Source organism: Drosophila bipectinata, chromosome XR, assembly GCF_030179905.1.
Source record: "Drosophila bipectinata strain 14024-0381.07 chromosome XR, DbipHiC1v2, whole genome shotgun sequence".
NCBI lineage: Eukaryota > Metazoa > Arthropoda > Insecta > Diptera > Drosophilidae > Drosophila > Drosophila bipectinata.
Genome location: NC_091735.1, coordinates 22507438 through 22534666, shown reverse-complemented (window position 1 = coordinate 22534666; position 27229 = coordinate 22507438). Strand labels below are relative to the sequence as shown.

The window sequence follows — 27229 nt, the reverse complement described above, 5'->3', positions numbered from 1 at the left end:
TTCCTTGGAGAAATAGGAGCTTGCGGTAATCCGACCATAAAAATAACTGGTAGCACCCTCCGCACTCGTAGGGTATTGAAAGCCGCGTTTAAGTGCATTTTACTCATTTTAATTTCTAAAAAAACTGATGTTCTTATTTATTTATTTTATTTTGCTTTTTATGAACAAAAATCAATGGAGTCTGTCTTTTCAGCTCCTCTTGGTATTCAGAACTGAAACCTTGCTTTTTTGCTGATTTTTTTTTTAATTTAATTTTTTTATTTTAAGTTTCATCAAGTTTCATTGTATAACTTTTATATTTAAAAATTTTTAACATTTACCTAATAAAAAAATAATATCAAAAAACCATTAAATTCGGACCTTATTTGAAACAATTTATGGGAAACTCTTTATTATTTTAAATAAATCATTGAAATTGGCAATTCTGCAGCAATAACCATCCATTTTTTGGAAAAACGGGGCTGTATTGTTTTGCATCTTATTAGGCTGTTTATTTTGATGAAATTAAGTTAAACTATTTATGAGAGGCTAAGAGTGCAGTGGAAATTAAAATATTGGTTAATAAATAGAGCCACCGTTAAATCAGTGACCTAATAGAGCCGTCACATAGAGTAGATTTTCCAAAAAAAAATATATATATATATCGAAAGAACATAAATCGTCTCGCAACAAGAAAACTTTTTACCCAATAATGTGTGTGTGTATGTGTCTATAAAAAAACTCGAAAAAGTATACGTATAAACATTAAAAACGTATATATGTAGATATGTATCGGGGGCTGGAAAAGTATTGCCTACTTATGGGCGCACTCGAGGCAATAAACAATAAAAGAACACTTTTAAAGCTCCAATAGCCGAGGCGCTTAAACTGCAATCGAAGTCAAGAAGCAGGAAAAAGCCAGACCATGACAGGCCATGCAAGGCAGGCAGGCTAAAAAAGGGGGTACACACACTCAGGCATACACGTTTGTTGTCCCCTGAGGGCTTTATGGCATGTGCAACTATAAGAAAAAAAACGAACCTTGTTCATGGCTGCACTCTAGAGGTCCAAGTAGAAATTACATAAAAAATTAAATGGAACAGCCGGAAAAGCCTTGAGGGGAGAGGAGGGATAGAAAGCAGAGAAAATACCCTTTCAAAGGCAGAAACGATCTAAAAGCCAATAATTCAATTCGCAAATATGTTTTCTTTTGTGGCATTTCTGTTTTCAAAATTTAATTCAAATTTAATTGAGCTGACAAAACCAGAAAGTCATAAATGCCATAAAGAGATTCATGTTTTGGCCTTTACACGCCTTACCCTCCCCTTAATTGGCTTGCTGGTATTAGAAGTTGGAGGGAAATACAATAAATGCATATATTTTATAGCCCAGAGCCACATAAATTATTTAAAGATACTTATATTCCTTGAGTATTTATTTTGTAACAACTTTTTTTTTGTAAAATAACTAGTTTTTCTGACATTTACAAGAGAAAAGAAAATTCTTCAAAAAAAATAATTCATTTCCAAAAAGGGTATTTTTTCTCTCGAATATACCCAAACAAATATAATGAATAACCAGTTCAAAGGGAATTCCAAGAGAAAACTTTCTCGCTGATATATGATTGAGCTCACGTTGCGTTTGGTTTGCCAAAAAGGCTTTCAGACCGAGAATCCAAAAGGATAGTTCAAGGATGCAAATGCAGCCACCGGACCATCCAGTGATTTATAAAGGACGGGACTTGGGGGGGAGGAGGAAATGGTAAAAAATTGAGTAAAGATGGTCTGGTTTATCGGCATTATTTACCCTTTAATTCAGGATTAAGTAAAGGCACTTGAAAAAATTATTGCTAAAAGATATTTATAACTTTTTAATATAATAAATATTTTAATTTTAAAATTTGATAATTATTATAAATTTACTTTTGGTATTTATTTATTTTTCAGTTTTATAATTTCTGGTTTAATAATTTTAATTCTCAGTGTAAGGATAAAACTGTACTCAAAGTACAGTCGCGAAAAACCTACATTTTTCTTTTGGGGAGAGTAGCCATTGGTAACTGAGCTCTCCCAACTTCTTCCCCACTCCCCCTATACACCTGCTCATCTACGCCTCCTCTTACTCTCTGTTCTACGGGTTCTCTTTCGCTCCACGCCACCCACTCTCTCATCAGCTCCTCACCTGGCTTGCTCTCTTTTTCCCGCTCTCTCACTTTGCAAGATCCTTTTCCCACCTCCTTCCATTTTGGCGTCCCATGGCGTTCGCTCTCTCGTCTCCTTTATTCCCAAATCTCCGCCCAAGATCCAAGACGCTTCCATAAAATGTTCCTTAAAATCGTTGTTTTTTAATCGAAAACTAAGTAATTAAAGTGCGAAATTAATTGAAAATGTTAATTGTCGGGATAACAAGTGTTTTTTCGGGAAATTAAATTAAAATCGCGTTTTGGACTAGTTTTTTGTGGCTTAAATGGATCTGGGCAGAGAAGAAAACTATATTTAACATTAAAAAAATAATTTAAATTTCGAATTTTACTTTAAATTAAGAAATATAGTTATTAGCATCGGGGGTGCTCCGTCGGGAGTGCTCCCTATTTTCGCGTGAGAGTGTGAGAGAGACATCCTATGACGTCGACGGAGCCTCGGTGCAGCCAAAAAACTAACGGCATAGGCTTCGCTGGAGGTACAGTCGACAGTGAGAATGTAAGTTTCGTGTTTTCTTATTGTTTCCCTTCCCCATTCCCTGCTTCGGCCATTGCTATTCTTGTGGGTGGGTTTACACGATGCAAGTACACGATTTAAGAATGTTTATGCGTATTTCTTGAAGATTTAATTTTTTTTTATTTAATAAAATATTATTTTAGATAATAAAAAATAAATATTTAATTATTTATTTAACAACTATTTTTACCGTATCAACCTTCATTAAAATTATTATTATATTAAATTTAAAAAAAACTTACAATATGTGTCTGTTGTCAGGCGATCGATGGTGTCCTGCTTCAATTTGGAGTTCTTCTTGCCCATGGCTTTAGTTTCTCTTGGACGTGTTTTCGGGCTTTGTAGATGGGTCTGGGTCTGGGTTAGGTCCTTCGATCTGGCCAAGTGGCTTATACGGTCACTGGGTGGCAGGTAATTGGGGGAACGTGTCTTATCCGGTTTTGGGCCTCAATTCGATCTGCAAGTACAAGTACCAGGGGGGACAGATTAAAGATAGTCATCGTATCGGCCTGTTCTAACCACCAAAAATACACTATGCACACGGGAAAGGACGAGGACATGGACGTGAACGTGGACGAGGACGAGGACGAATGAGGGACACAAAACGGCACCTGCCATGGCCAAAATACCCAGAAAAGTGGGAGCCGTGTGGGTGTGGGTGTGGGTGTGGGTGATACTTTGATATTTAAGCACGTCACCACCAGCATCCTCCAGCTTGCCTCACCCTCCTCCCAACCACTCCCTCCTCCCCTCTACCTATCATCCGTAACATCGCCGAAAACAAGGCAAAGAACAACCGCAACGACAACAGCAGCCGCAGCACAATGAGGGTGGCAAATTGTCCTTCGGGTCCTGCAGCAGAGTCCTGCCCCCAGGCGAGCCACTTCCACATCCATCACAGTGCGTCACTCAACTCGACTAAACCGAAAACTTTTGCCGCCTCCCACACAAAGGGCCATTTCGGCTTAAAGCGTTTCTAACAAGAAATCTGAGGTATCAGTACTCTGTACTGGGTGTTGTATGGTCTACAAGAGGGGTTATCCTTTTTTAAGATTTTAGTTTGAAAGTTTTTATCGAAATAGAGTTTTTGGAGAGGTAGTTCCAGAACTAAAACTAGGTAGAACTAGATAGAACCAGAACTAGCTAGAAACTTAAGGTACTGGGTATTATGAGATTAAATATCCTTTTTAGGATCTTAGTATGAAATATGTTCTCAAATATTATAAATAGTTCATGAGATAGGGCTTAGGACTTATAGAGTAGTAGATAATATTATAGATACATAAGGTACAGAGTATTCCATAAGATGGAGTATCCCCCGTCTATTAGATGGGATATCCTTTTTTAAAGATTTTTAAATATTTTAAGAGGTAGAGTTCCTATAGCGATTGTTTCATAGTATTAGAGTATTAGAGAAATTTAGAATCTAGATTCATTAGAGAAAATTTTCCATGAAAAATATAAGTTGGAATATCCTTTTGAAGAAAATAATTAACTACGTATGTATATGGTAATATTTCAAAAGATAGGGTTCTTAAAGTAGTAAAGTAAATATAGTAAAGTAGTAGATAGTATTATAGAAACCAATATTAAACGAAAGACGAAGACTTAATCGTTTTTCAGATTTTCGTTTAAAATTAGATAGAGTTAGATACCTGGAGATAGTTCTTTAAGTTCTATAGAGTGTTCATAACTTTTATAGAGAATCTCTTACTGTTTTTGTATAAAAATCAGCTAGAATTTTAAAGAATCTAATATTATAAGGTAGGATAACCTTTTTAAGATTTTTATAGAGCTCCTATAGAGCATTACAATGTAAAATATAGAATTATAGATCTATATTTTACATTGTAATGCTAGATCATTTCTAGATAGATCATTTCCATTATTTTTAATCATTATTATGATTTTTCTTTGATATTTTAAGCTAAAATTAGCAAGTAACTTAGAGTATCGGGTATTATAGAGTCTATAAGATGGTAATTTATATTAAATAATTTATATATTTAGTAGAAAGAAAGAAAGTATATTGGACTTCCATATCTATAGAGTATCTCTAAATTTGTTCAAGAAATTTCAATTTCAACTTCGAAACTAGGGACCTCCTGCTTGGCTTTACCTTTTGCTGTTTTTGTCTTAAAAACGACAACGACGACAGAACGATGTCTGCAACTTTCCACCATAGAGTTGCGTAATTAAAATTTTAATAATTTCCCAGCCAAGCTAGCACTCCCCACAGATTCCACTCCAATAAGCTGCTGGCCCCCGTGGCACCCTCCCGGCTCGAGGGGGCAGAAACTAGAGAAAAGTTTTTAATTTCTTGTTGCCACTTGACAAGCAAATTGCGTGAGACTTTAATTGACTTTGAATTGGCAATAGAGTGGGGAGGAGCTGCCCCCTCCTCACGTGTGTGCCGTTATAATAATTTATGAGACCAGAGCACAAAAAAAATAAAGAGACCATAAAGAGACCGTAATTAGGCAACAGAATCCTCGAAGAAATCATGACAAATTAGACTGAAACTTGCATAACGCAATCGTAAACGTAAAGGAGCTCTGTTTCTGTCCCTCTCTCTCTCTTTGCATGTCCTTTTGGTCCTGCGAGCCACCGCGACTGTTATTTTCATATTTCATTTCGCATTTCGCCGCTTTTACGAGTTGCGGACAAATTTTGATGGCCCTGGTGGATAGGAGGAGGAAACTCGTAGCGGACCAAAAGACAGTGGCAAGCCCGGCGAGAGTAGAGGCAACTTTTGATGGAATTCCCAATCCCCGACACCAACGGCCCCGACACTCGTACCACCACACACAGTACACCTCCTAACCTCCCAAGGACTCCCACTACCTCTCCATGGAGTCAGCTCCTGTTTCAGTCAACGTGTGGACAGCGAGGACGCGAGAGGACAATTCTCGACGGATGTGTCCAAAGTTAACTGCTGACACTGAGAGAAATCGGGGGGACGGAGACTGGCGTGGGGAAAGGGTGAGACGATTTGTGGAGCTATCGCAAGGAATTGGATTTTAAAAATTAATATTTCTTCTTAAAAAGGACTCTTGAGGAAGTTTTGGAGGTTTCTATAAGAAAATACTAAAAAATACTGAAATATAAATATTATTTAATATTACTTTCCTATAGTACTATATAAGATAACTACTATGAATACGAAATACTAAAATATTATGCTACTAAAAAGACTTGATTTAAGAAAATATCTCAAATTACCACTATTAAAAGTACTTAGAAATAAAAAAATAATATTTATACTTCTTATTCAATTAGTAAATAATTAAAAATAAAATACTTGTATAATGTACTAGTACTATGAATATTAAACACTAATACTAATATTAAACTATTAATACTAATAAAAGTACTCAATACTAAGAAATACTATTTTATACTACTAGTTACTAAATACTTTTATAATATACTACTGTATGAATATTCAACACTTAAATAGTACAGTATAGTACTAAATATACTACTAATATACTATTTAATTAGTAAAAAAATCATATCAAAATATTTCCAAAGAAATATCAACATTTAAATACATTTCTATTAAATATTTATGGTTTTTTCAATATTTGAAGATATTAATTTATAAACAATTTCAAAACTATTTCAATTTCAAAATATATTTAACAAAATCATACTTAAATCATAAATAAATAAGAATCTAGCTATTAAATAAAAACGAATACAGGGAGGTATAATATTAAACACGAAATATCCATATCCACCATAGAAGGCAGGTTTAAGAAGGTGACGAAAGAATAATAATATAATAACAGAATATTCAACCTATTTTTAATGACTATATTACCCAAAATAAATGTATAATACCCAATTACGCAAAAATACTCATAATAGCACTCTTTTCCTCCTAAAAACAAGTTCCTCATTAATTGTGAGGAAAGAAAGGCGCATTATTTATTAGAAGGCCATTAAAACGAGCGCATCAAAAATATTTATGACAACCGGAAAGGCTCTCCAAACGAACCAAATTAATTAGCAAATAATAAAACAAATGAATAATTAATCGGGCGAGAAGAGAAAGAGCTTGTGCTGTGCATTTCTGAATGATTCCTTTGGGGGACAGACAAGACAGACAACTCTTTAGGATCATTCCGGGAGACATTCTAGCAGCAAGTTGCAGCAAATAAAAAATAAGAGACACAAATGGCTGGCTATTTCAGTTGACAAAAGGGCAAATGTTGCTGCTGGCCCAAGCTAGCCGGGGAAACTGGGTGTGATGCAACACAGTGGGACAAAGAAAGTGAGTTTTAAGCAAGAAATACTACAAAAAAATTTACTAGTTTTGTGGTTAAAAAAATTAAAGATTACTAGCTTTCTTAAAAGTTTTATTAAAATATCTTTAATTAAGATATGTTTTTGTGAGAAATTTGGTAATTTTTTGGTTTATATTTAAGTTTTAAACTTTGAAACGCTTGTAAAAATAATTATTGATCTTAAAATGAATATATTTTAGACCCCGAACCACCAGGAGCTAACGAAGGAGTCTACATTTGAGTCCTTTGACTGGCTTCTCCCCCATTCTCCTGCCCTGACCTTTGACCTCCCTATTCGGGAAGTTGTTTGTGCCAGCTGTCTTGTCCTTAGTCCTTCGTCCTCCGTCCTGTTACCAGTTACCAGATACCCAAGTTCTTGGGTTCTCAGTTTTTAGTTCTGCGTCTGTCAGAGTCGGAAATTGAAAGGAAAGAAAATTGAGCATACTTTAAGGCGCCTTGTCATGGCAGTGTGATTTCTGATACCAACCTAGGACCCAACTCCCTTCACCTGAAAACATTACGCGATTTCCGGACAAGTTCTAAATGCATTTTCCCCCAGTTAGGTTCTTAGGGGGGGCGACCGTATTATATAAAATGACCAAGGTGGGTGTTTGCCATTGAATTGAATAATTGCCAAACGACTTGTAAACAAGACAGTAGGAGGTGGAGTAGGGGGGACTAATCCTAATTTGTTTTTCCAACAAAAAGCCAACAACTTTCTAACTGGTTTGGCTTTAATTGCTTCAAATACTAGAGGGGTGAAGGGGGATTGGTCCAAAACTCGATCAAACTTCTGGCTAAGTAAATTAGCCAATAGCCTTCAATGAATGAGCTTCAGAATAGGACTAGCCTCTAGCCAAAGTTCTGACAAGCAAAGTAAATTTTCGGTTTCGGTCATTAATTAAAGGCTCTCGAGGGGGGGGGGGGGGGGGGGGGGGGGGGTAGCTCTCTAGAGAATACTCAATTTTCTCCAAAACTTCAAAAAGTTTAGCTTCCAGACTGGAAAATCATAATTTTCAAATAAATTAAGTGATGCCAGGGATACTCGCCTTAACTTTATTTGGAGGCTCTGGCACGTCTTCTTACTTTATTTCGTCGTTTTTAATGGAATTTTTAAGCAAACAATTATTCACACCATCTAGACTGGCAGAGATGGTGGCTATAAGGTCCTTGCCTTCACAGTATTTTTGGGCATTTGGCCAAGAAAAAGTTTTTCTAAATCAAGCCAGTCTGTTGTTTATAAAGTGAGAGAAATTTTATAAGAAATGTATATATTTTTAAAGAAAACTAAGTCTTAAATGGGTCTAGGAGTCTACTTTCTTTAACTATTTTCTTTTCTTTTCTTATAATTATTTTTTCTTTTAAAGATTTTATTGGAAAAGTATGAAGAACTACGAAGAATTATGAACAGAACTACATCGAAGACAACTTTTATAACCTTAATGGTAAGTGAGCTTTATATATTTCAATATTTTGAAACAAAGAGGACTATATTTTTATAATTTTCACCAAAATAAACTTTATTAAATATTCTTTTCAATAAAAACTTCTCAAAACAATCATCTCTCTCCAAAATAAGACCTATTATAACCCCAATTTATACCTCCCAAATGAATATATAATTTTTTTCAGTGTCTAGTTTATTTCTGAAAACTTTTCCAACTTTACTTGCCAATGAGATTAGAAAATGTCGCTAGATTTCGTTGATTGGATGATTCCACCTCCAAACGCTCTCCAAACTCTATCTCTATTTTGAAAGCCCTGAAGCAGGAGCCTAGCTGGTTATGTCCTTGGCAAACCTTATCCTTAGTTACCTGTTCTAGGGGGTAGCTCTAATCTAGCTCTCGGCTTTATTTACACGAGATAAGCCCTCGAAAGTTTTTCTCGGGTATCTCATGTGTCTGGCTATTAACCTGACCCGGTGCGAATTATGCAAATACCAGGTAGGTGAGAGAAAGCAAGAGAAAGCGGGTAAAAGCCAAGCTAGAAATTAGTAATAAAAGTTACTTTTGAAGGGCGGGGAGTAGAAAAGGATATACAAAGGACACGGCAGTACACAAAGGCAGAACTCACACACGTGGGGTGAAATTTACATAACCTCTTTCATTTTGATTTGATTATTTTCATTCAATTTTGTAAGCCACGCGAACGGGGTGCCCAAGTAGGAGAAAGCGGGAGAGAAAGTGGGAGAGAAAGTGGTGGGAGAAAGCGGGGGAAGCGCTAGATGACGTCGACGGCAGCGGCGTTGAAGCGCAACAGCGGCCGAAAAGGAGACATCCTTTCCTTTTTTGACAGCGAAAGCAGAATATTATTTGGAAGGATCTAGGATATCAAGGATATACTCTTTCTAATAAACTCTTTCTTTCTAAAGTTATGCTGTCAAAATTGAGATACCATAAGACACCATCTTAATTTCAAGTTCAAGAAACTATTGTTCTTAAATTCTTAAGATAAAAAATAAATTAAAATAATGAAAAAATATATCTAACAAAAACTATCGAATAAAAAATACATACCATATAGAAACTATCGTATAAACTCTATAAAAAAGAAAACAATCGTATAAAAGTTACTCTTCGAGAAAGAAATTTTCAAGGAAAATAATTTTTGAAAATTACTTTTCTTTGAGATTGAAGATTAGGGACAAATTTTCAAAATTTTCAAAATAAAATTTAAATATATTGCATATTTTACGATAGTTCTATATTTTGGGCCTTTTATACGATGAATGAAACACCAAAGACCATTTAGGACACTTATCACCCCAACAATTGCTCTTACAACCTCCCAGCCCAGCTGTCCTATTAATTATAATTTAGTAACTAACTAATTCCAGTCTTAATTGTAGAGAATATAGGCTGCCAACCAAAAAATAGAAGAAAAAATTGAATATTTTATTACTCGAGGACGACGAGGTGGGTGCGAGAATGTGTTTTCGTTTAGCTGGGGAGTTGGGGGGCAGAGGAGGATGGAGTGGAGGCCATTTGTGGATGGGGCTCTCGGTTACCCTTTGATGGGCTGCCTGGGCAGAGTCTATTAGGGTACTGGTCCTGCTAACCCCTGGTAACACCCTTCTTCTATTCAACACTTTTTTGGGGCTGGGGGACATGTTTTTCCATGTCCTTTACACTCATGCTTTGTATATACAGAGTATATATATAATTGTATTTTTTTTTTTTTTTTGCTCTTTTGGCTAAGTAAGTCGTTAAGTTGTCAGACTTGACTCTTTCGTTCTTAGTGTCCTTTTACGTGTGTATGTGGGTTCTGTTGTGTTTGTGTCTATGTCTGTGGGTGTGGGTGTCCTGTTCTTTTTCTGTGTGTGTTTGTGTTTGTGTGGCTTTATCAATAAAGGAGCTCTTTGACGGAACATCAACTGCCAAAAGCTTTGCACTTGGCTGAACAATATTTCAGCGGCTTAAACCCTTTTCAGACCCCAAAATGCAAACCAAACACCAAAGTCAAGCCAACAAACCTTGGCTTGGAGATCTTAAATATAATCTTATATATACAAATGTGATGTTTTTATGGTTTTCAGTTAATGCTTACTTTCCAAAACTTGTCGTTTTGTTATCGGTGGGATTATTGTAATTTTGTATTTTTAATGCTACTTTTTAGCATAAACAGTGATAAACAATAAAAAAAAATTTGAAGAATTTTGAAGAGTGAGTAAAAGAGAAGCGGAGGATGCAACGACTTCTCTGGCTATTTGAGTGGGCGGTACTCGGTATAGGTGGACTAAACGGACTTTCGACTTTCGACTATCGGGTTTCGGGTTTTTCGCGGAATTTCGGTTACTCCGGGGGTCTAACCCGGGACGTCTCTCGGTTCTCGGGTTCCGTTCCGTTCTTATCCTGGCACGGTCTGAAAATCAACTGAAAAGCTTCGGTTCGGAGCGGTGCTCCCTCCGACAATCAACAGTAGGTCGAATGTCCTTGCTGATACGAGAGCCGAGAACGAAGTTTAACGATGTGAGTCCTCGTGCCTTATTCCCGTCCCCCCCCCATTGCCGGACATCCTTACATCCTCCTGCCTGCCTGCCATCGATGGGCTCCTCCAACATTACCGGAGAGCTTTCTCTGCAGAACGCAATCATCATCGCAGCAGCCGGAAGCCACCCCGAGGGCATAAGGAATATACATATATATGTATATATATATATATATATATTATTTTTTTTTTTTGTGAAAGAGAGATTCTGGTTCTGGTGGCAGCAGCAGAAAAGCAGCTAAGCCAACACAGATATCGCTCGAGTAGTTTAAATAAATAAATAAATTCGTGGCTTATTTTAATGGCATCAAGTGGCAGCCGCACACAGCCTCTACCGCCTCTACTTGTTTTTCTTTTCTCTTCTTTTTTTGGTTGCCGCAGGGGCATCTATTTAAGGCCAAGGAGATGTAGCCTATCGAGAAAATATCGAAGAAATCATCGTCTTGGGAGGATTAATGAAAGGGAAGTATTAAAATGATTAGTTTTTGTTAAAAGGGTCTGTGGATGATGACTTCTAAATAGGGTTTATGTTTAATTTTTTTTTATATTTTATAAATATTTTAGTATTAGCTTTAAATTTTGATGTATTTTTGGTCATTCGAGACAACTTTATGGCTTAAGCTTTATATTTTTAAAGTTTCAGTAATTTTAAGTGCTGTTAAATATGTTACCTGATATTTATTTTTGAAGTTAACTCCTTAAGCCTTTTCTGATAGCTTGAAATTTTTAGAAGAGTAATAGCTTGAAATTTTAATTTATTGTTGGTCCTTCGAGACAGTTTTTAGGGTTAGGCTTCATATGAATAAAATTATTTATAATTAAATAATCTTAAATGGTCTTAAGTATGATAACTTATAATTAATTAATAAACTAAGTCTTAAAAGCTTTCCTTACTTCAATTTGGAAGATTGATATCTTTAAAATAATCATTTATTGTTGGTCCTTCGAGACAGCTTTAGAGATTAAGCTTCTTATTTTAAAAGTTAAAATAATCTTAAAGTGTCTTAAGTATGATAATTCGTAATTCTTGCTGAGGCTGAATCTTAAAACGTTTTTCTACTTGAGTAAAAAACAGTTTAAAAAATTATCGATTTATAATCGATATATTTTGTGTGACTATTACTAAAAATAATAACATAAATCAGTAAAATTAAACAAAATAGTTGTTAAATAGGACAAAAACCAACTTTTATATCATAAAACCCCTTACGATATAAGCCTATCGATATTCCTACTGTGTCATCCCTAGTCGCAAGCCTCCTGACAGGACTTTTGGCTGTAGAGATCTCAAATGAGATTGTTGTCAAATTGGCAAATGTCCTCGGGCAGCTGAGCGACAGGACAAATCTGATCATGAAATGGCATGGTTGCATTGGATTACCACTCGAGAGCTCCTCCACGAGGACCACTATGCAAATAGTACTTGCCAGCCTGTTTTTTATTTTTATAATTTCTATAAAATATTCTCTTGACAGTATTTTTTTTTATTTTGGCCAAGTGCCTGGTCAACGCATTTAATTAGGACCTGTTTTGATTCAATTACGGCCACTCTCTTGGCCCACTTAATAGCCCACTTTTGGGTGCTTTTTCAGCTTTCCTGCTTTTCAGTTTTAATTATGTAATGCAATTTATTAATTTCAATTTTCATTTGTATTCATTTGCGAGCACCACCTGCACCTGTGCAGGAAGTCCTAAAGGGCTCCACCCCCAACCCCACCCAAAAAAACAGAAATGGGGCCAACGTGCCGTATGCGTAATATTAGAGCATTAATATGTGCCAAATGGCATATGGGTGTTAAGGAGTCTGACAAGAAAAGGCAGCAGCTTAAAAAATATCCAACATTGGGTTATAAAAAAAAAATTACAAAACAAAAAAAAACACAAAATGCAGAAGGTACGCGGCCAGGGAACGCGAGTAATTCGACATTACGAGCATTAACTCCCACACGTAGTCCGTTATCCACACACCCTACCTACCTACCCTACCTAAACCTACCTACCGATACCCTTATACCCCTTTGTCGGAAGACTTTCCCAACTCACCACACCAAGCTTTTGGTCGGTTGCGTCAAAAAGCTTTCGTTGCGGGCGTAGCTTTTCTTTCTTTTTTTTTTTTTATTGTCAGTTGCCACAGCTGCGAAGTTTTTGGCGCCAGGCAACAGCCAAAGAGCTACAAAAAAATTCATAAATAAATTATAAAAAAAAACACCATCTAGCCAGTGAAATCTCATCTAATCTAATCGCATTAAATCAACGGGTTTTCACGCCTACCCACAGGCCGACCCCCCGCCGCTAAACGAGCACCTGACCAGCGTCCCGCCATAAACCACGAAATCGTTATGATATAAACAGCGTGGGAAAGTCATAGGGGGGGTCTTGGGCTTTAGCAGAAAATATGGAGGAAGTTTAGGATATTATTATGGGTCTTGGGAAGTGCATTTTAGGAGGAAAATAAAGAAAATAGGGTTATGTTTGGGATATATACATACATAGCTTATATATGTGATATAATCATATTAGAGACATTGATGAAGAATATAAAGAAATAATATTCCTAAAATACCTAAAAAAGGACATAATATACCTAAACATATAGTAAATAATATATTTGTTATTTTTTTAATATACTTTGGATTTATTTTTTAAGAATAAGTATGTAGTTAAAGTAATCACGGTACTTTAACATGTTGTATTGGTTATTACTCTCTGAGTTAAGATTCTGACCCTCTGAACTCTCTGAATAAAGATTAAAATAAGAATAAATACTAAAAAAAAAAGTAATAAGTAATTAAATAAAGGCTTATATAGTTAGTGCTATAATACTAACTATAAAAACCAATAAACAAGAGTTATAATATTCAACATGAGAAATTTTAGTAAAAATTTAAGTATTAATTTAATTTCAGCAATTTAATTTAAAGAAAGGTTTGTAGAATACATACATACATATGTAATATTTCCTTATATACATTTATATATATTTTTATAGATATACATTTTATATAGAAGTATATTCATAGTAGTATAATATAGAAGTTCCTGTATATACTTCCTGTATAATCCAATTGATCTGAAATAATGTGAAATATACTCTCAAAAAATCTTAAAAAAATAAAATACAAACATTTTAAATATATAAAATTAAAACTATCATTTTTTTTAAACTATAATGCTACAATTTTGAACATTTTGGACTTTTCATCTTTGGACTACCCTAGTTTTTTTTGATTTTCCATACCCTTATCAGCTATTGTTGATAATTCAGAAATAATATTTATAGAAGCCAGGTAGTAGAAGACAAGTTAGTCATATCATCCCCTTTTGATATTAGGGGGTATATCCATCCATCCTATCACTTTAACTCGCTTATCGGAGACTCTTGGCCTGGGAAAAGGTAAATATTTATCATACGCAGCGTGGGCCAGACTTGTAGGAGTTTTCCCAGGCGTACCCCACTCTACTTCTGACTCCTCCCCCACCCCACGTTGCGTATATATTTTGCTGGTTCTCTCGTAATATCTCTCGGGAGAACGGCATATCGTTTAACTGCCTCAAAGCCATTGTTAATTAGTGCACCGACCTTGTCGTAATTAGTGCGCCAACTGCACATGGCTAGGGTTTATTTTTTTTTTTGTTTTGTTTGTTTTTTGTTTTTTCAGAGGCCTCAGAGGGTTAAGAGGGGGTTAAAACCAAACCTCAAGCCGACAAAATTTTGTGTGTTGAGTTTTTCGGCGAGTGCCTGGCGGCATAAAGAAAAATGGGCGCACACCAGGCATTAGGGGGTTAAGTGAGAAAAAGGCCAAAAGGGGGGTAGGGCTTTGGGCACGTTAGTCAGCGCAAGCGGATAATAAGTTTTGCATTAGACCGAGAGCCGGGCAAATGCAATTTTCGGTTAGAGAATGACTCCCTCGGGCCAAGACATATAGCTTGTATCTATGTATGTATATGCTATGCTATGCAGTTATGCAGGCTATATAGACAAAGGAGGAGCTGAGAAGCCAAGGAGGCTGCTGGGCCGTTTTTGGTTAAATAAGCTAATGAGCCGGGAATAAAAAAGGCCAGCCCAACGAAAGCCACGAAAGCTGACAAAAATGCTATACTTCGCTATACTTGAAAAAATATTGCCTATTTTTTTAGCTATTGGGAAAGTTTTTGGAATGTATTAGGGGTTTTTTAAAAGGAGGTACGGTATTATTAGAATTTGTTGTAAAATTAATACTAAAAGTGGAAGTATTATATCCCTTACTCCTCTTTAAAAGTATTATTATATATTTTAAAGAAAAGTTTTATACAATTTGGAATTTTTAAAAGTTTTTTTTTGAAGCTTGTAGAAATATCATGCAAGAAATAATTTAAATCTTGGAGACTATAAAATGAATTCAAGTACCGGGTATTATATACTCTATTTCTTCTTTTTATTTAAGCTATTTTTGGAGCGAAATCATAGAGTTTATCACAAAAATCTGTATTTTAGAGAATGTATGTCAATCATATAGGCTAAAAATGCTTCAAGATGAATCCTAAAAGTATGCTATAGAAAATTAAAACACATTCCTTAAGTACCGAGTATCATACAATAGGAACATGCCTTTCCACAAATCTAAAAAATGTCAAAAGAAATAAGAAAATTAAGGTCTTGCCACAAATGGCAGTAGTTTTAAAAGCTTAAAGGAGTCTTGGTTCAAAGCCAAAAAGTATGCTGTAGAAAACGGTTAAAATATACCTTCCTTAAAAAAATGTATTCTTAAGAAATGTGAAATTTAAGGAAATTAATTAAATCATTAAGCGAATAATTATTTCATATAGATCCTAAAAAGAGAGTTACATTATATGTAGATCCTAGAAATTCCAAGTACTTGAAAACAAAGCTTAAAAGTATGCTATAGAAAATGAAGGAAATTCGTCTATATGCCAGGAATTTTAAATGAATAATATCCCTCTCTAAGGAAAAAAAAACCTATCCCTAAGACACTGAAATCTAATCCCCCAAAAAGAAAAAAATACAGGAATTTTTTTACTGAAGAATTCCATTTGTGAGGCAGCCCTAAGTGCATCAGTTGCACAAATTAAAGTCTTTAGAGACTGCGTGTGCCACAAAAAGTGGCAGAAACGAAATATGCAAATCAACGGCAATAAAAACTGGCTTGGCTGGGAAAGTAAACAGAGACCGAGTAGTAGAAGCAACCGAAGGTGAAGAGGCATGAGCTTCCAGGCAGAAGAAAAAATAGAAAAAAAAAAAGAATAGAAAATAGAAAAAGTAGAAGAAGAAAAGTGCATAAATCTGGAGAGAGTATGGAATGCAAAATTATGCACACACACGGCGAGTGTGAAAAATAAGGAAAATCCAAGAGAATGCCAGCCAGCTGACGCTGAAAAGCTTAATAGCCTGCTGCTCAGCCCCTTCCTCCTCCCAGGCACTTGTCCTCGCCCCTTGTGGCTGCCACAGATGTCTATGTTGCTGCCACATTTAAATAGAAATTAAAAAACAATTAAAGATGCCAGTCGCTGAGCTGCCGCCGTCATCCGAAAAATAATTAAGCGCATAATTATTTAATTAGAATTAGAAAAAGGGGGGTAGCTAGTAGCAGTTACAAGGAAATGCCTCATAAGCCATAAAATAAGAGTCTGAAAGAGGAGGAAGGCGAGAGCATGGGTATTGGAAATGCTGGCGATATGAAAATTAATAGACGCACTTCCCAAGTGGCAGGAAGAACAGGAAAGTGGCAGGGAGGCGGTGAGGAGGACTTGAAGTGTCGTGTGAATGGGTGTACCCCCCCATAGCCACGCCATGCCACACCATACCACACCATACCATACCATGCCATGCCAGGGGCGACAGCATCCAGACACTTTACCGAATGCCGGCGCCAGCATCAGACAGAGAGAGAGAGAGAGAGAGATGGGTAAACAGACAATGAAAGAGATAGCTAGACATGGCAACGTGGCGTATGCTTGATATTTGAGCAAGGATTCGAGTATTCGAGTGGAACTTGCAACAGATTTCAGCCTCAACTGTCAAAACATTAAAAACTCAACTCCCTTCGGTCTCTTAGTCCCCAAAAATTTAAATACCATAGTTTTCGTTTAAGCCAAAGGACTTGGGATATACCAAGAAGGATACACTACCATCAGCCCACACTCATCCGCATCCGCCCTCTTCCCTCTTCCCATTTCCCATTTGTTGTTATTATTAATTTTATGCGCCATATAAACGGTGAAAGGACCCTAAAATTTCACCAAAAGCCCCAAAGCAGCGTCGAAGTAAACAAAAGCCTCCCAAAATGTCGCACCATTGGCCACAACAACAACAACAACAACAGAACCAGTCAAAAGGCCAACAAAAACAGTCAAGAAAAATATGTATTAAACAAAAAAATGGTTACTGTGCGGCAGAAACATATTAAGAAAGGGCCCCAAGACCCGGCCAGGCGACAAAAATAACAAAGAGTCCTTGCCATTAAAAATTATGTTGTTAAAAATCGATCGTTAAAAATTAATTATCTAAAAGGGAAAGTTTAAAAAAAAAGTATTAGCTCTTAATATTTTAATTTTCTTAACTTTTGAGGTTTTTAAGATGGAGTTTATAGGCATGGAACTGGGAAAGGTTGAGAGCCTCTTTTGGGGAGTTTTTGGAAGCTTCTTTTAAAGGACTTGAGTCCTGAAATCTGGGGACAAGTGAAAAGCAATACATTTTACTATAATGTAGTTTAATATAGTATTATATAGAGTCTATATTAATATTATAGAACATTATAAAGATATTACTATTATATATACATATATATATTCTATTCGGAAAGCTACTGCATATTCCAGGGATTGAAGCCCAAGCTTAAAATTCAAATAAATTAAATAAAATTAATAAATAATCGGATTATCATACATATATCATTGTATACCATCATTATAACCTAATATATCATCATAGTAACTTTAAATCATAATACTTTTTATCAAAAAAACTTGCTTTTCAAGGTAATTTGTTTTAATATTTGTTAGACATTTTTGAGAAACTTTTAGAAATATTTTTTAGTACCATTTTAGATGTATAATGATGTATAATCTTGATTATAATAATCTTGATAATACCTCCCTCAAAACTATATCCTCCACTTTTGTCGCCTGACCGCCTTTGGGCCATGTGTGTAAGCCTTAATGCCCTCTCTCTATGTGTGTGTGTGTTTTGTGGTCCACAACATTGTCATTGGCATTGACTTGGTCCTGTTTCGGGTCTGGGTACTGGGTACTGGGTCTTCGGTCTTGCCCAGACTTTGGTCCTGTTTTTCGGGTCCTGGTCGACGTCATATTGTGTTTGGCAAATCGTTTGCGATAAAGCCAACTACATAATGTCTCTGTAGGCCACGTTAAGGCCAAAAACGAGTCAGCAGCAGCAGCAGACGGGGAAGGAGGAGGAGGGACATAAAAATGCTAAACCAGCGCTATGTTGGCGTCTCAGCGACGCACAAACCAAATACCGAAATACACAAATACCGAATACGACGGAGAAAAAAAATACCAATTTCCAAATCCACACAGCCCTCCTCCCATTGCCTCGCATATGTGGGCCTTCGGGATAATGCGCGTTATCCTTGATTGCCCGCCTCGATATTGGGCCAGTTTCAGGCAGAGTCATGGGCAGGATGATGGGCTATGGGCTGGGGCTATGGTTAGTCGGCAAACAAGCCGCTTAAACTTTCCTCACGCTTCACCATTCCTGGCCACAAATCTTGATACTTTTTTTTGGGGGAAATAATATCCAAATGGGGTCACTAGATTGAAAGGTAAAGCTAGGGACAAGAGATTAGATATAATATTCTTAAACTAAAGTCAGAAAATAATATCATATTAGTTGTTGTTAAAGTTTACATTCAAGTATTCAAAATAACTTGCTCGTAAGTTGAAGATTTCTTTAGAAAAAAAATACTAAAAATACTATACAACCTATAGCTGGTAATAAAAATGGCCATAAAAAGAAATATAAAGCTAGATACATCCTATTCTGGTCTCCCACATATACACAAATATTTTAAATACTTTTTTTAATTTTGTTTACAAAGTTTACATTTTCTTGAGAAAGCGTATTCGGGTGTTCGGTTTTCTTGGAAAATCACAGTCTCCCCCTTGATTGTTTCACTTTTCTGTCTTTTGAAAGTCAGCTCCGTATCATGATGTGGCCCTTTTTCTTTCCTCATTTTTTGCTGGAGGCTTCCCTTCCTGAGGCTTCTGATTCCTTGGATCCTGAATCCTGATTCCTTGGCTTTGTGCTTTTATGCTCATCATCATCATTTTGCAGAAATCGCAACTGAATCTGATTTTTGCCTTTTCTCTCGACGGCTAATTGGTTCCCAACTGCCCGCCCGGCAGTCGGAATGATTTGGCCCCAAAAGGGGTGTGGGGGCCTCATAGTCGTATAGGGGGGTGGTGGTAGGCAACTAGCTAAACAACAATTTTAATTGCGACCAGGCCAAGTCAACGTCTGGGACTCGCACTGCCACTCGCACTCGGACTCGGGCCAAAGGCAAATGAGCGAGCGAGCGAGGGAGGTAGGGAGCGCTCCAAGAAATATGAACGAGGTCAATGATTGTTTACACTACCCTCGAATGCTGTTTACTTCGAGGGGGGCGAGAAAGGGGCAGGCAGGGGGAGAAGTGCTGGGGCAGTGGGTGGAGCGGGGGGTACAAAGTTGAAGGGGGCAAGGGGCTGAGAGCTATAGCTACCGTGTGTACAGTACAGTGGTTCGATTCTGTCGGTAATTTAAGGTATTAATTTTTACTAAAATAGCTGGATAGCTGAATTGTATAACAGTATGATGGTATGATAGTATGATGGAATGTATGATGGTATGAATGATGGTATGTAGGATGTATGGTATGTTAGAATGATGGTAAGACAGAATATTGGAATGAAGATATGATTGTATCATAGTATGTCGGTAAGCTAATATAATGGTATAATAAGACTATGGAATGTAATTATGATGATTCGATAGTATAATGGTAAGAAAGCATGATGGAATGAAGGTAAGATTGCATCATAGCATCATATAATAGTATGATAATAAAAGTATGATAAAAGATGGTATGTTTGTATGATGGTATCGTAGTAAATGGAACGATAGTACGATGGTATGTTAGAATGATGATATTAAATATTGAAATATTAAATGGCATGGTATATTATGAAAGCTATGCAAAATATATGATAGTATGTTAGTATTCAGTATGATGGTACGACAGTATGATAGTATGATGGTATGCTAATATGATGGTATGATAGCATAATGATTCAAAAGTATGCTAGTATGATGCTAGTACTAGTAGTAGTACACTAGCTAGTAGTACATACTATGCTAGTATGATGGTAGCCTAGAATGAATGAATTATATAATGGTACTAAAATGATAGCATGATTGTTTAGGATGGTTTGGGATGAAAGTATGGTGATATATTGGTATGCAAGTGTGATGTATACCAGTATAATAGTATGATAGGATGATGATATGATGTTATGATTGTATGATGGTATGGTAGGATAACGGTAGGATAGTAAGAAGGTATGCTCATATGATGTTATGGTATGATGGTATACGATAGTATAGGTACTTCATTTAAGACAAGATACAGTATTAGAAACACTATATCATGCAATATTCTTTTATTTTGAACTAAAAAATATATAAAAATATATTAAAATACATAAGAAACTCCCAAAAAACACAATAAAATCCTAAAACCCCCCAAAAACCTAAAATTTCAACCCAAAAACATTAGCTTCCAAACCACTGTCTTCGCAGCCATTAGGCCTCGTGGCTATAATGTTTGTACATGTCTTCCAAAGGTGCATAGCTACACATGTATATGAGTCAGAGAAGGAGACAGCAGTACAGCTAAGAGGGAGATAGAGAGAGCTCCAAGAGGACCTCCACTTGGCCTCCACTTTGCCAGATTCTCCGGTTGAAGCCAACTGTTTAAATTGGCAGAAAAACAAAAAAAAAAGAAGTAAAGAGAATACTAAGTAGGCTCTCAGGACTCTCAGGACTTCTTGATAAAGTGCTTATAATTAGAAAAGACTAAAATAAAATTACAGAATAAATATTAAAATTAAAATAAGGATTCGGTATACTGGAGGTTCTAGTTTCCCAAAACAAGTATTCCTTGATCCCCAAATGTCAAATTTTGAAATTGTCATGGCCCTGGGCTGTGTAACATTGCCTCAGTCTATTTCCATTTTTCTACTCGTTCGGGTCACACTGATCAGCTTCGAAAAAAATCATCGAAATTGTGTAAAATTATTGCAGGAAATATTATTTTTTCAAAAAGGGACATATATATTTGAATTTAAAATACTAAGGGAATGAAAATAGACAGGAATTTCGCGTGATTTTCGAACAATAGACATAAGAGGTAAGAATAGAAATAAAATTCAAATAAAATTCAAATAAAATTCAAAAAAAAAAATTAAAATAATATTGAAAATAAAATAGAATTGGAATTAGAATATTAGAAGAAAATAAATTATGGATCATTGGAGGTTTCGATTTGTTGAAGTCACCCGGGACGAACACGAGTCCTGGATTGTCTTCTTCGTGTGTCTGATAGTGCACTGGACTCAGTGGCATGCTCGCGTGGGACCACCGCCACCGCCCTTGGTGCAGCAACCCAGTGACCTGGACATGTTCACCTACGAGCCGGTCTGGGCCGATGTCTTCTTTTGTGCGGCCTTCCTTTGCTTCATCTTGCCGTACCGATACATGTGGGCCATTCGCTATCGCCAAAAGATACGATTCTTTTTGATCTTGCTGGAGATCCTGATCCTCATCCATTTATTGGAGTGGTTCAATCGCACCATCTGGCAGCCGGTCATGGGGGTCTTCGATGCCGTCCAGCAGCTTACGTTCCTGTACATCGAGGAGTCATGCGAGCACTGGCGTTTGGTGCCCGGCCTGTTCAACTGGTTGGTTGCGAACGGGCCCCAAGTTTTCCGGCTGATGGCCTCGGTTGTGTGCCTCTTCACGGCTATGGAGACGGCGGGAAAAAATTGGATTCGCTATATCGTGTACCTGGAGCGGATCTGGGTACCAGAGGGCCAAAACCAGAGGCCTGCTCGCCACTGCAGCTTCAAAATCTCGAACTATCGCCGCAACATGTACAACAATTCGCCACATTTCACAAATACGCGACGCTACTGTCGGGCTTGCATGGCGGAGATGAAGTGAGGGATACTAAAGACCACAGTCGCTATCAGAGAATTAGACCAAAAACCGGGGCATACACTAATAACACAGAACACTGGCATCCCACTGGGACCCATCGGTTGGAGGAGCTTTTTGTGGGGGGAGCTCTTTCCAATACGATGTTTAAATTGCAACACTTGCATGGTACACCCAAGCCCCAAAGTTATCAATAAAGTTGTTTTTGGTCTTTATTTTAATTTATTTATTAATTTATGTTAGGATTTATTTTTAATTTTGAAGATTTAAGGTCTATATTTTGACAGTTAGGAGAAAGGCTAGCTTAGATGGGAATTTTGACCTTCAAGTCTCGGTTTTCGGAGCTGAATTTCTAAACCAAAAGTTAGTGTTTTGTCATGAATATATTTTGAGATGAATTCATAAAGAATCTTTGAGTTTTTTTTTCCTTTTTTTTAATTCAAAAATATTTTTTTTTGAGGGTTAATAGATCTATTGTACTCTACAAGTCTAGTAGCCTAAGATTTTTACTTATTTTTTCAAAAATTTAAATAGAAAGACTTACAAAATATGAGATAAAGATATGTTTTGTTATATTGTTATATAGAAATAATAATATAATATAATAGATATAATAATGGAAGGTGAGAATAAGTTGTAGTTCCTAGTCATTAGGAATAGATTATGAGTAGTAGCTAGTACCATAACATTATCATAGAAACTATGGATCTATTCCATAGCTTACTAGAGAGATAGTGAAACTTCTAAGCCATATGTATTATATTATATTTTAAAAAGACCTATACAGTAACTATTTCACATAAATTGTTCAGTATTTCGAAGAAAACTTTAAAGTGAACCACTATAGAACCACCGAAGTATAGATACCTCTAGATAATACCTCTTTAATGTTGTTAGAAACTAATGAAACTTCTTGTACATGTATATTATAACCTCAAACCCCTATTAAGCTACTATTTAGTATACATTTTAAAGTATTTGCAAGTAAAATTTGAACCTAATATGTATAGAACCACCTAATTATAGATAACTCTAAGAATGAACCCTTAAACATCGTTAGGAACTAATGAAACTTCCTGTAAATATGTATTATAGCCCCCAAAGACCTAGTAAGTTATTATATCTCCCGATTTTCAAATATTTACATAAAGTTTACACAAACATATGCCAAAAAGCCCTAAGGGACATGCTCCCACAACAAGTGATATAATGAGAGGGCTTTTCGGAAATAAAATGAAACTTTTGGCAAAAAACCCCTCCAGGGCCTGGACGTGCCTATCTGCCTAATTATGAGAAACTGATTGGATATCAAGAGGCCATATATACATATGAGAAATATATATAGGCACCCCCCCACAACCACATACCTTTCACACATTCCGTTTGCGGTTTAAATCCTTGACTATTGTTGGCTCTTGTTGTTGTAGTTTTTGGGGGAAGGCGGTCGATTCCACGTAATCGACAGATTAAACGTAATTATAAATGTAATTCAAACACAAACAGCCACGGATACTAGCACACAGATACACACATGCACACTCAGAGGCCACTCTCATAGATACAATGCTGAGGCTGTTGAGGAAAGTTTTCGACTTGGCGGCTTCAAAAAACGAAACGTAGTGGCGGTAGAAAGTGCGAGGAAATAGCTTTAAAAATATTCACAAAAAAAAACAACAAAAACTTGAGAAAAAAATTAAAGAAAAACGCAAAAAAAAAAAAGGAAAGAAAATCAAAATAAACAAATAAGAAACCGAATTGAAGAACGCGACGCGCTTGGTGGCAAGTTGAACATGCAACTTGTGCGAATGGCAATCGAATGCCAAACACAACCAACAAATTCCCTGGGTCTCAGTCGCTGCTTCTGCCTCTGTCGCTGCCTCTGCCTCTGCCTCAGTCGACGTCGACAGCGACAGCAACAATTGAGCAATTGAAGAATTTACTTTGCATTTCTTGCAGGTGCCGCCTGTCGCGGTTCGGCGCTGACTAATTATTTATCTTTGAGGCTCTTCGCGCCTCACAATCCATCTTACAATCTATCTATCTATCTATCTATTAGTCTTCCTCTAAATATAGTAAATAATAAAAATTCCGCCGAAAAAAATAACAAAAAAAAAAGAGGAAGAGCATTAAAAAAAACAATTGAAAGTAAACGGCAAGCAAATAAACAATAAATAGCAGATACGGATACAAAATTCAGATACAAAATGTATCTCAGATGTCGAGAGATCAAAGATACAATGAAAATCTCTAGACATTTTAGCCATATATTTTAAATACATTTAAAACAAAAAAAAATTGAAAAATAAAATAGTTTTGGGGTGGATCAATTAACTAACCAACTAATTGTTACTCTTTCTTTGAACTCGACTATCACTTAAATAAAATATATATTATTAGAAAATACTTTCGAAAAAAAACCCTTTTTTTATTATTACTCAAATATGTTTCTAAAGTTTTCATTAATATTAGTATAGATTTTATGTTATCTTATGGCTTTGATTTCTTCCAACGCTGCCTTTTAAATGATATTTTCATATAAAAAATGACAGTTTTTTAAAAGGAAATGTTTAAATATATTTTTAATATGTTTTTAAAAAACTCGAAAAAAATTCAAAATTAAAGCTTTTTGAACCTGTTTCTTACATAAACCTCTTCAAAACTGTTTAATTCAAAAACAGGAAAACATTAAATAAAATAAGATCTCCAGTAAAAATTCAACAAAAAGATTGAACATTAATTTTCTTCTTTAAAAAATATGTTTTTTAACTTCTTTTGAAAATGCTTTTATAGATTTTTCAAACTTTATGGCCTTTTTAAACTACAAACTATGATTTTAAAAGAATATTTGCATACTACTTACACGTTTCTTAACCCACATATGTTTTGAACCTCTTTCTAAAATATTTAAACATGTTTAAAACAAAGCTCTACTTTGTCTCATTTTTCCATTCAACTATGCTCTTTTTTGTTTCAAATAATTCCCAAAATCATATTTAAAAATACAAAAATTTCCCTGACTCTGCAGAAAAAAACAGCCACACCTTTAAATTGTAATATTGTAAACAAAAGTTATAAACAATTTGTAGAATTATATTTTACTTTTCTGGGAAGCATTAAAAAAAAGCAACTAAAAATCTTTGCTATAAATATTTTTCCTCACTATTTATGAAAAGCTATACATACAAATACATATGTATGTCTAATTAATCAGCTTAATGTTGTGTGATCTTTAATTATTGCCTAAACATTTACATTATATATTTTAAAAGGGGTGGTATCTATCTTTATTATAGATAGATAGATACTTTGTTGGCATTTTGGGCTATTTTTGTATCTGTTGGATTTCGCCTGCTTAGATCCAATTTAAAATCAATTAGCGGAGAGTGCTCATCTTAAAGTACTCATTGTCGGATTGACGGATCGGTAATCAAGTGGTACGTATCGGTACCGGTGCCTGGTCCACTCCCCTCCCCTCTTGTATTTCCCATTTCAATTGCAATTCTCCAAAGTTTCCGGCGTTTGGCAATTTCGAACGCGCAAAGAATAAATTCGCAATTACGTACATAGGAGGCGGTTTTAATGGGGTGGCGCACCTACAAGGGGGGGAGGCTATTTGGGTGGTTCGGTTGTTTGAAGGGAGCCACTGCGTCATCGACGCCAACGTCGGCAGCAACGTCGACCTGACTCACTCTTTTTTTTTTTTTTTCTTATTTTTCTATTTTGACCGTTTGGCCGAAAAAAGCATCGAATTCGAATCCGAAACGAGCCAATTATAATTACTGTTTATTTATTCAAGTTGGATAGGTCAGGGGCTAGGGCGGGGAGCGGTTTTCAGGGGGGAGGTGTTCCAAGGGGGGAGTCTGATAAGAAACATATAAAATATATATTATTTTGGTTTAGGATTATTTTCAGTTTTATTTTTATTAATATCAGATTGTTGGTATTTTTTCGAAAAGGGTTTATGGTGTAGTTTTTAGGAGTTAAATATGTGTATTTCCTATTAAAAAAAAAAAGAGGCTCATAGCTTGAAAAATATGTTATAGATTTTAAAACCCTTAAACTAAAAATAAAATGTTTGTTTTCATGAGAAATTTCTTGAAAAATGACGCAAAAACAAGCAACTATAAGATATCCGGTACTTGGTCTTAAATGTTGTGTTTAAAAAGGGGAAAAAAATAAGATTTAAGTTTTAAAATGAATAAAGTTATACATTTTCTCATAAATGTTCACCAAAAATTTGAGGAAGAAAAAATTCGTAACTACACACCCCTCAGAAAAATTTTTTATTTAATTTAATATTTGCATAGACTCCCCCCTTTAATGTAAAACTGTTAATTCGAATGCTGCTCACTTGCGTGCCATTGTTTTCGCCAGTTTGTTTGCTTATTGTGTTCTTTTATTTTTTTTTGTATTTTTCAAATTTTCTCTTTATATTTTTTTTTCTACTTGTTTTTTTTTTTTTTTTATTTAGCAATAAAGCGAATATTGTATAGATACTTTGAAAAACAGATACGGTTATTCGGGATCTGATGCAGCTGCAGATACAGAATCTATTTCGGTTTTTAATCTGGCAGCCTTTCATTATAAATAGTTGTTGGGACTGCCTAGATAAACACACCAAGTAGTCGACGTCAGCGATTCTTCTGCTAGCATTGACTGCGCTACTATGTAGATATGTACTCTACGTATCCGTAACCGTAACCGTAACCATGTCCGTATCCGTGTCCGTGTCCTCAGTTCGCATCTGTGAGATACATTCATTGCTAATTCATATCCAATTTCCAACAGAGCCGCGACACGCACACCAGAAAACCACAAAAAGTAATCAAAAATTCGTCGACCAGCCGACAAGCCCACGAAATAGGGAAAATGGAAATTATCAAATGTCAACACTTGCCGAGTGGAATTATGAAAAATTAAAGCCAGGGAAGCCCACACCAAACCAGACCCAAATAGAATTGGCCAAGTGGTTCAAGTTCAGTTTAGGGAGCGGTTAGGGGGGGCGTTCTATTTTTGGCAATTTTTGGGCTTTTGCGAATTTTTAA

General features: G+C 35.8%; 2 protein-coding genes across 4 annotated transcripts in view; one reads left to right on the top strand and one right to left on the bottom strand.

Annotated features, from left to right (window-relative positions):
• Frq2 (Frequenin 2) overlaps positions 1-23985 on the bottom strand; it is a 44954-nt gene extending 20969 nt beyond the window's left edge. Inside the window, exons 1-3 of one of the 3 annotated variants that reach the window (XM_070282927.1) lie at positions 23936-23980; positions 23552-23864; positions 2939-3153 (exon numbers count right to left, since the gene is read on the bottom strand). In XM_070282927.1, coding sequence (XP_070139028.1) covers positions 2939-3002 — 64 coding nt within the window. In that variant the 5' untranslated portion in view covers positions 3003-3153; positions 23552-23864; positions 23936-23980. Of the gene's footprint in view, positions 1-2938; positions 3154-10534; positions 10655-23551 lie in introns of those variants that run through there. The other 2 variants (XM_070282926.1, XM_043213092.2) reach the window with 2 other exon arrangements.
• Positions 21189-22399, top strand: Andorra (andorra). The gene is made up of 2 exons (XM_017243225.3): positions 21189-21378; positions 21459-22399. The coding sequence occupies exon 2, from the start codon at positions 21492-21494 to the stop codon at positions 22188-22190; it is 699 nt and encodes a 232-aa protein (XP_017098714.2). The 5' UTR covers positions 21189-21378; positions 21459-21491; the 3' UTR covers positions 22191-22399.
• Positions 23986-27229: the final 3244 nt, after the last annotated feature.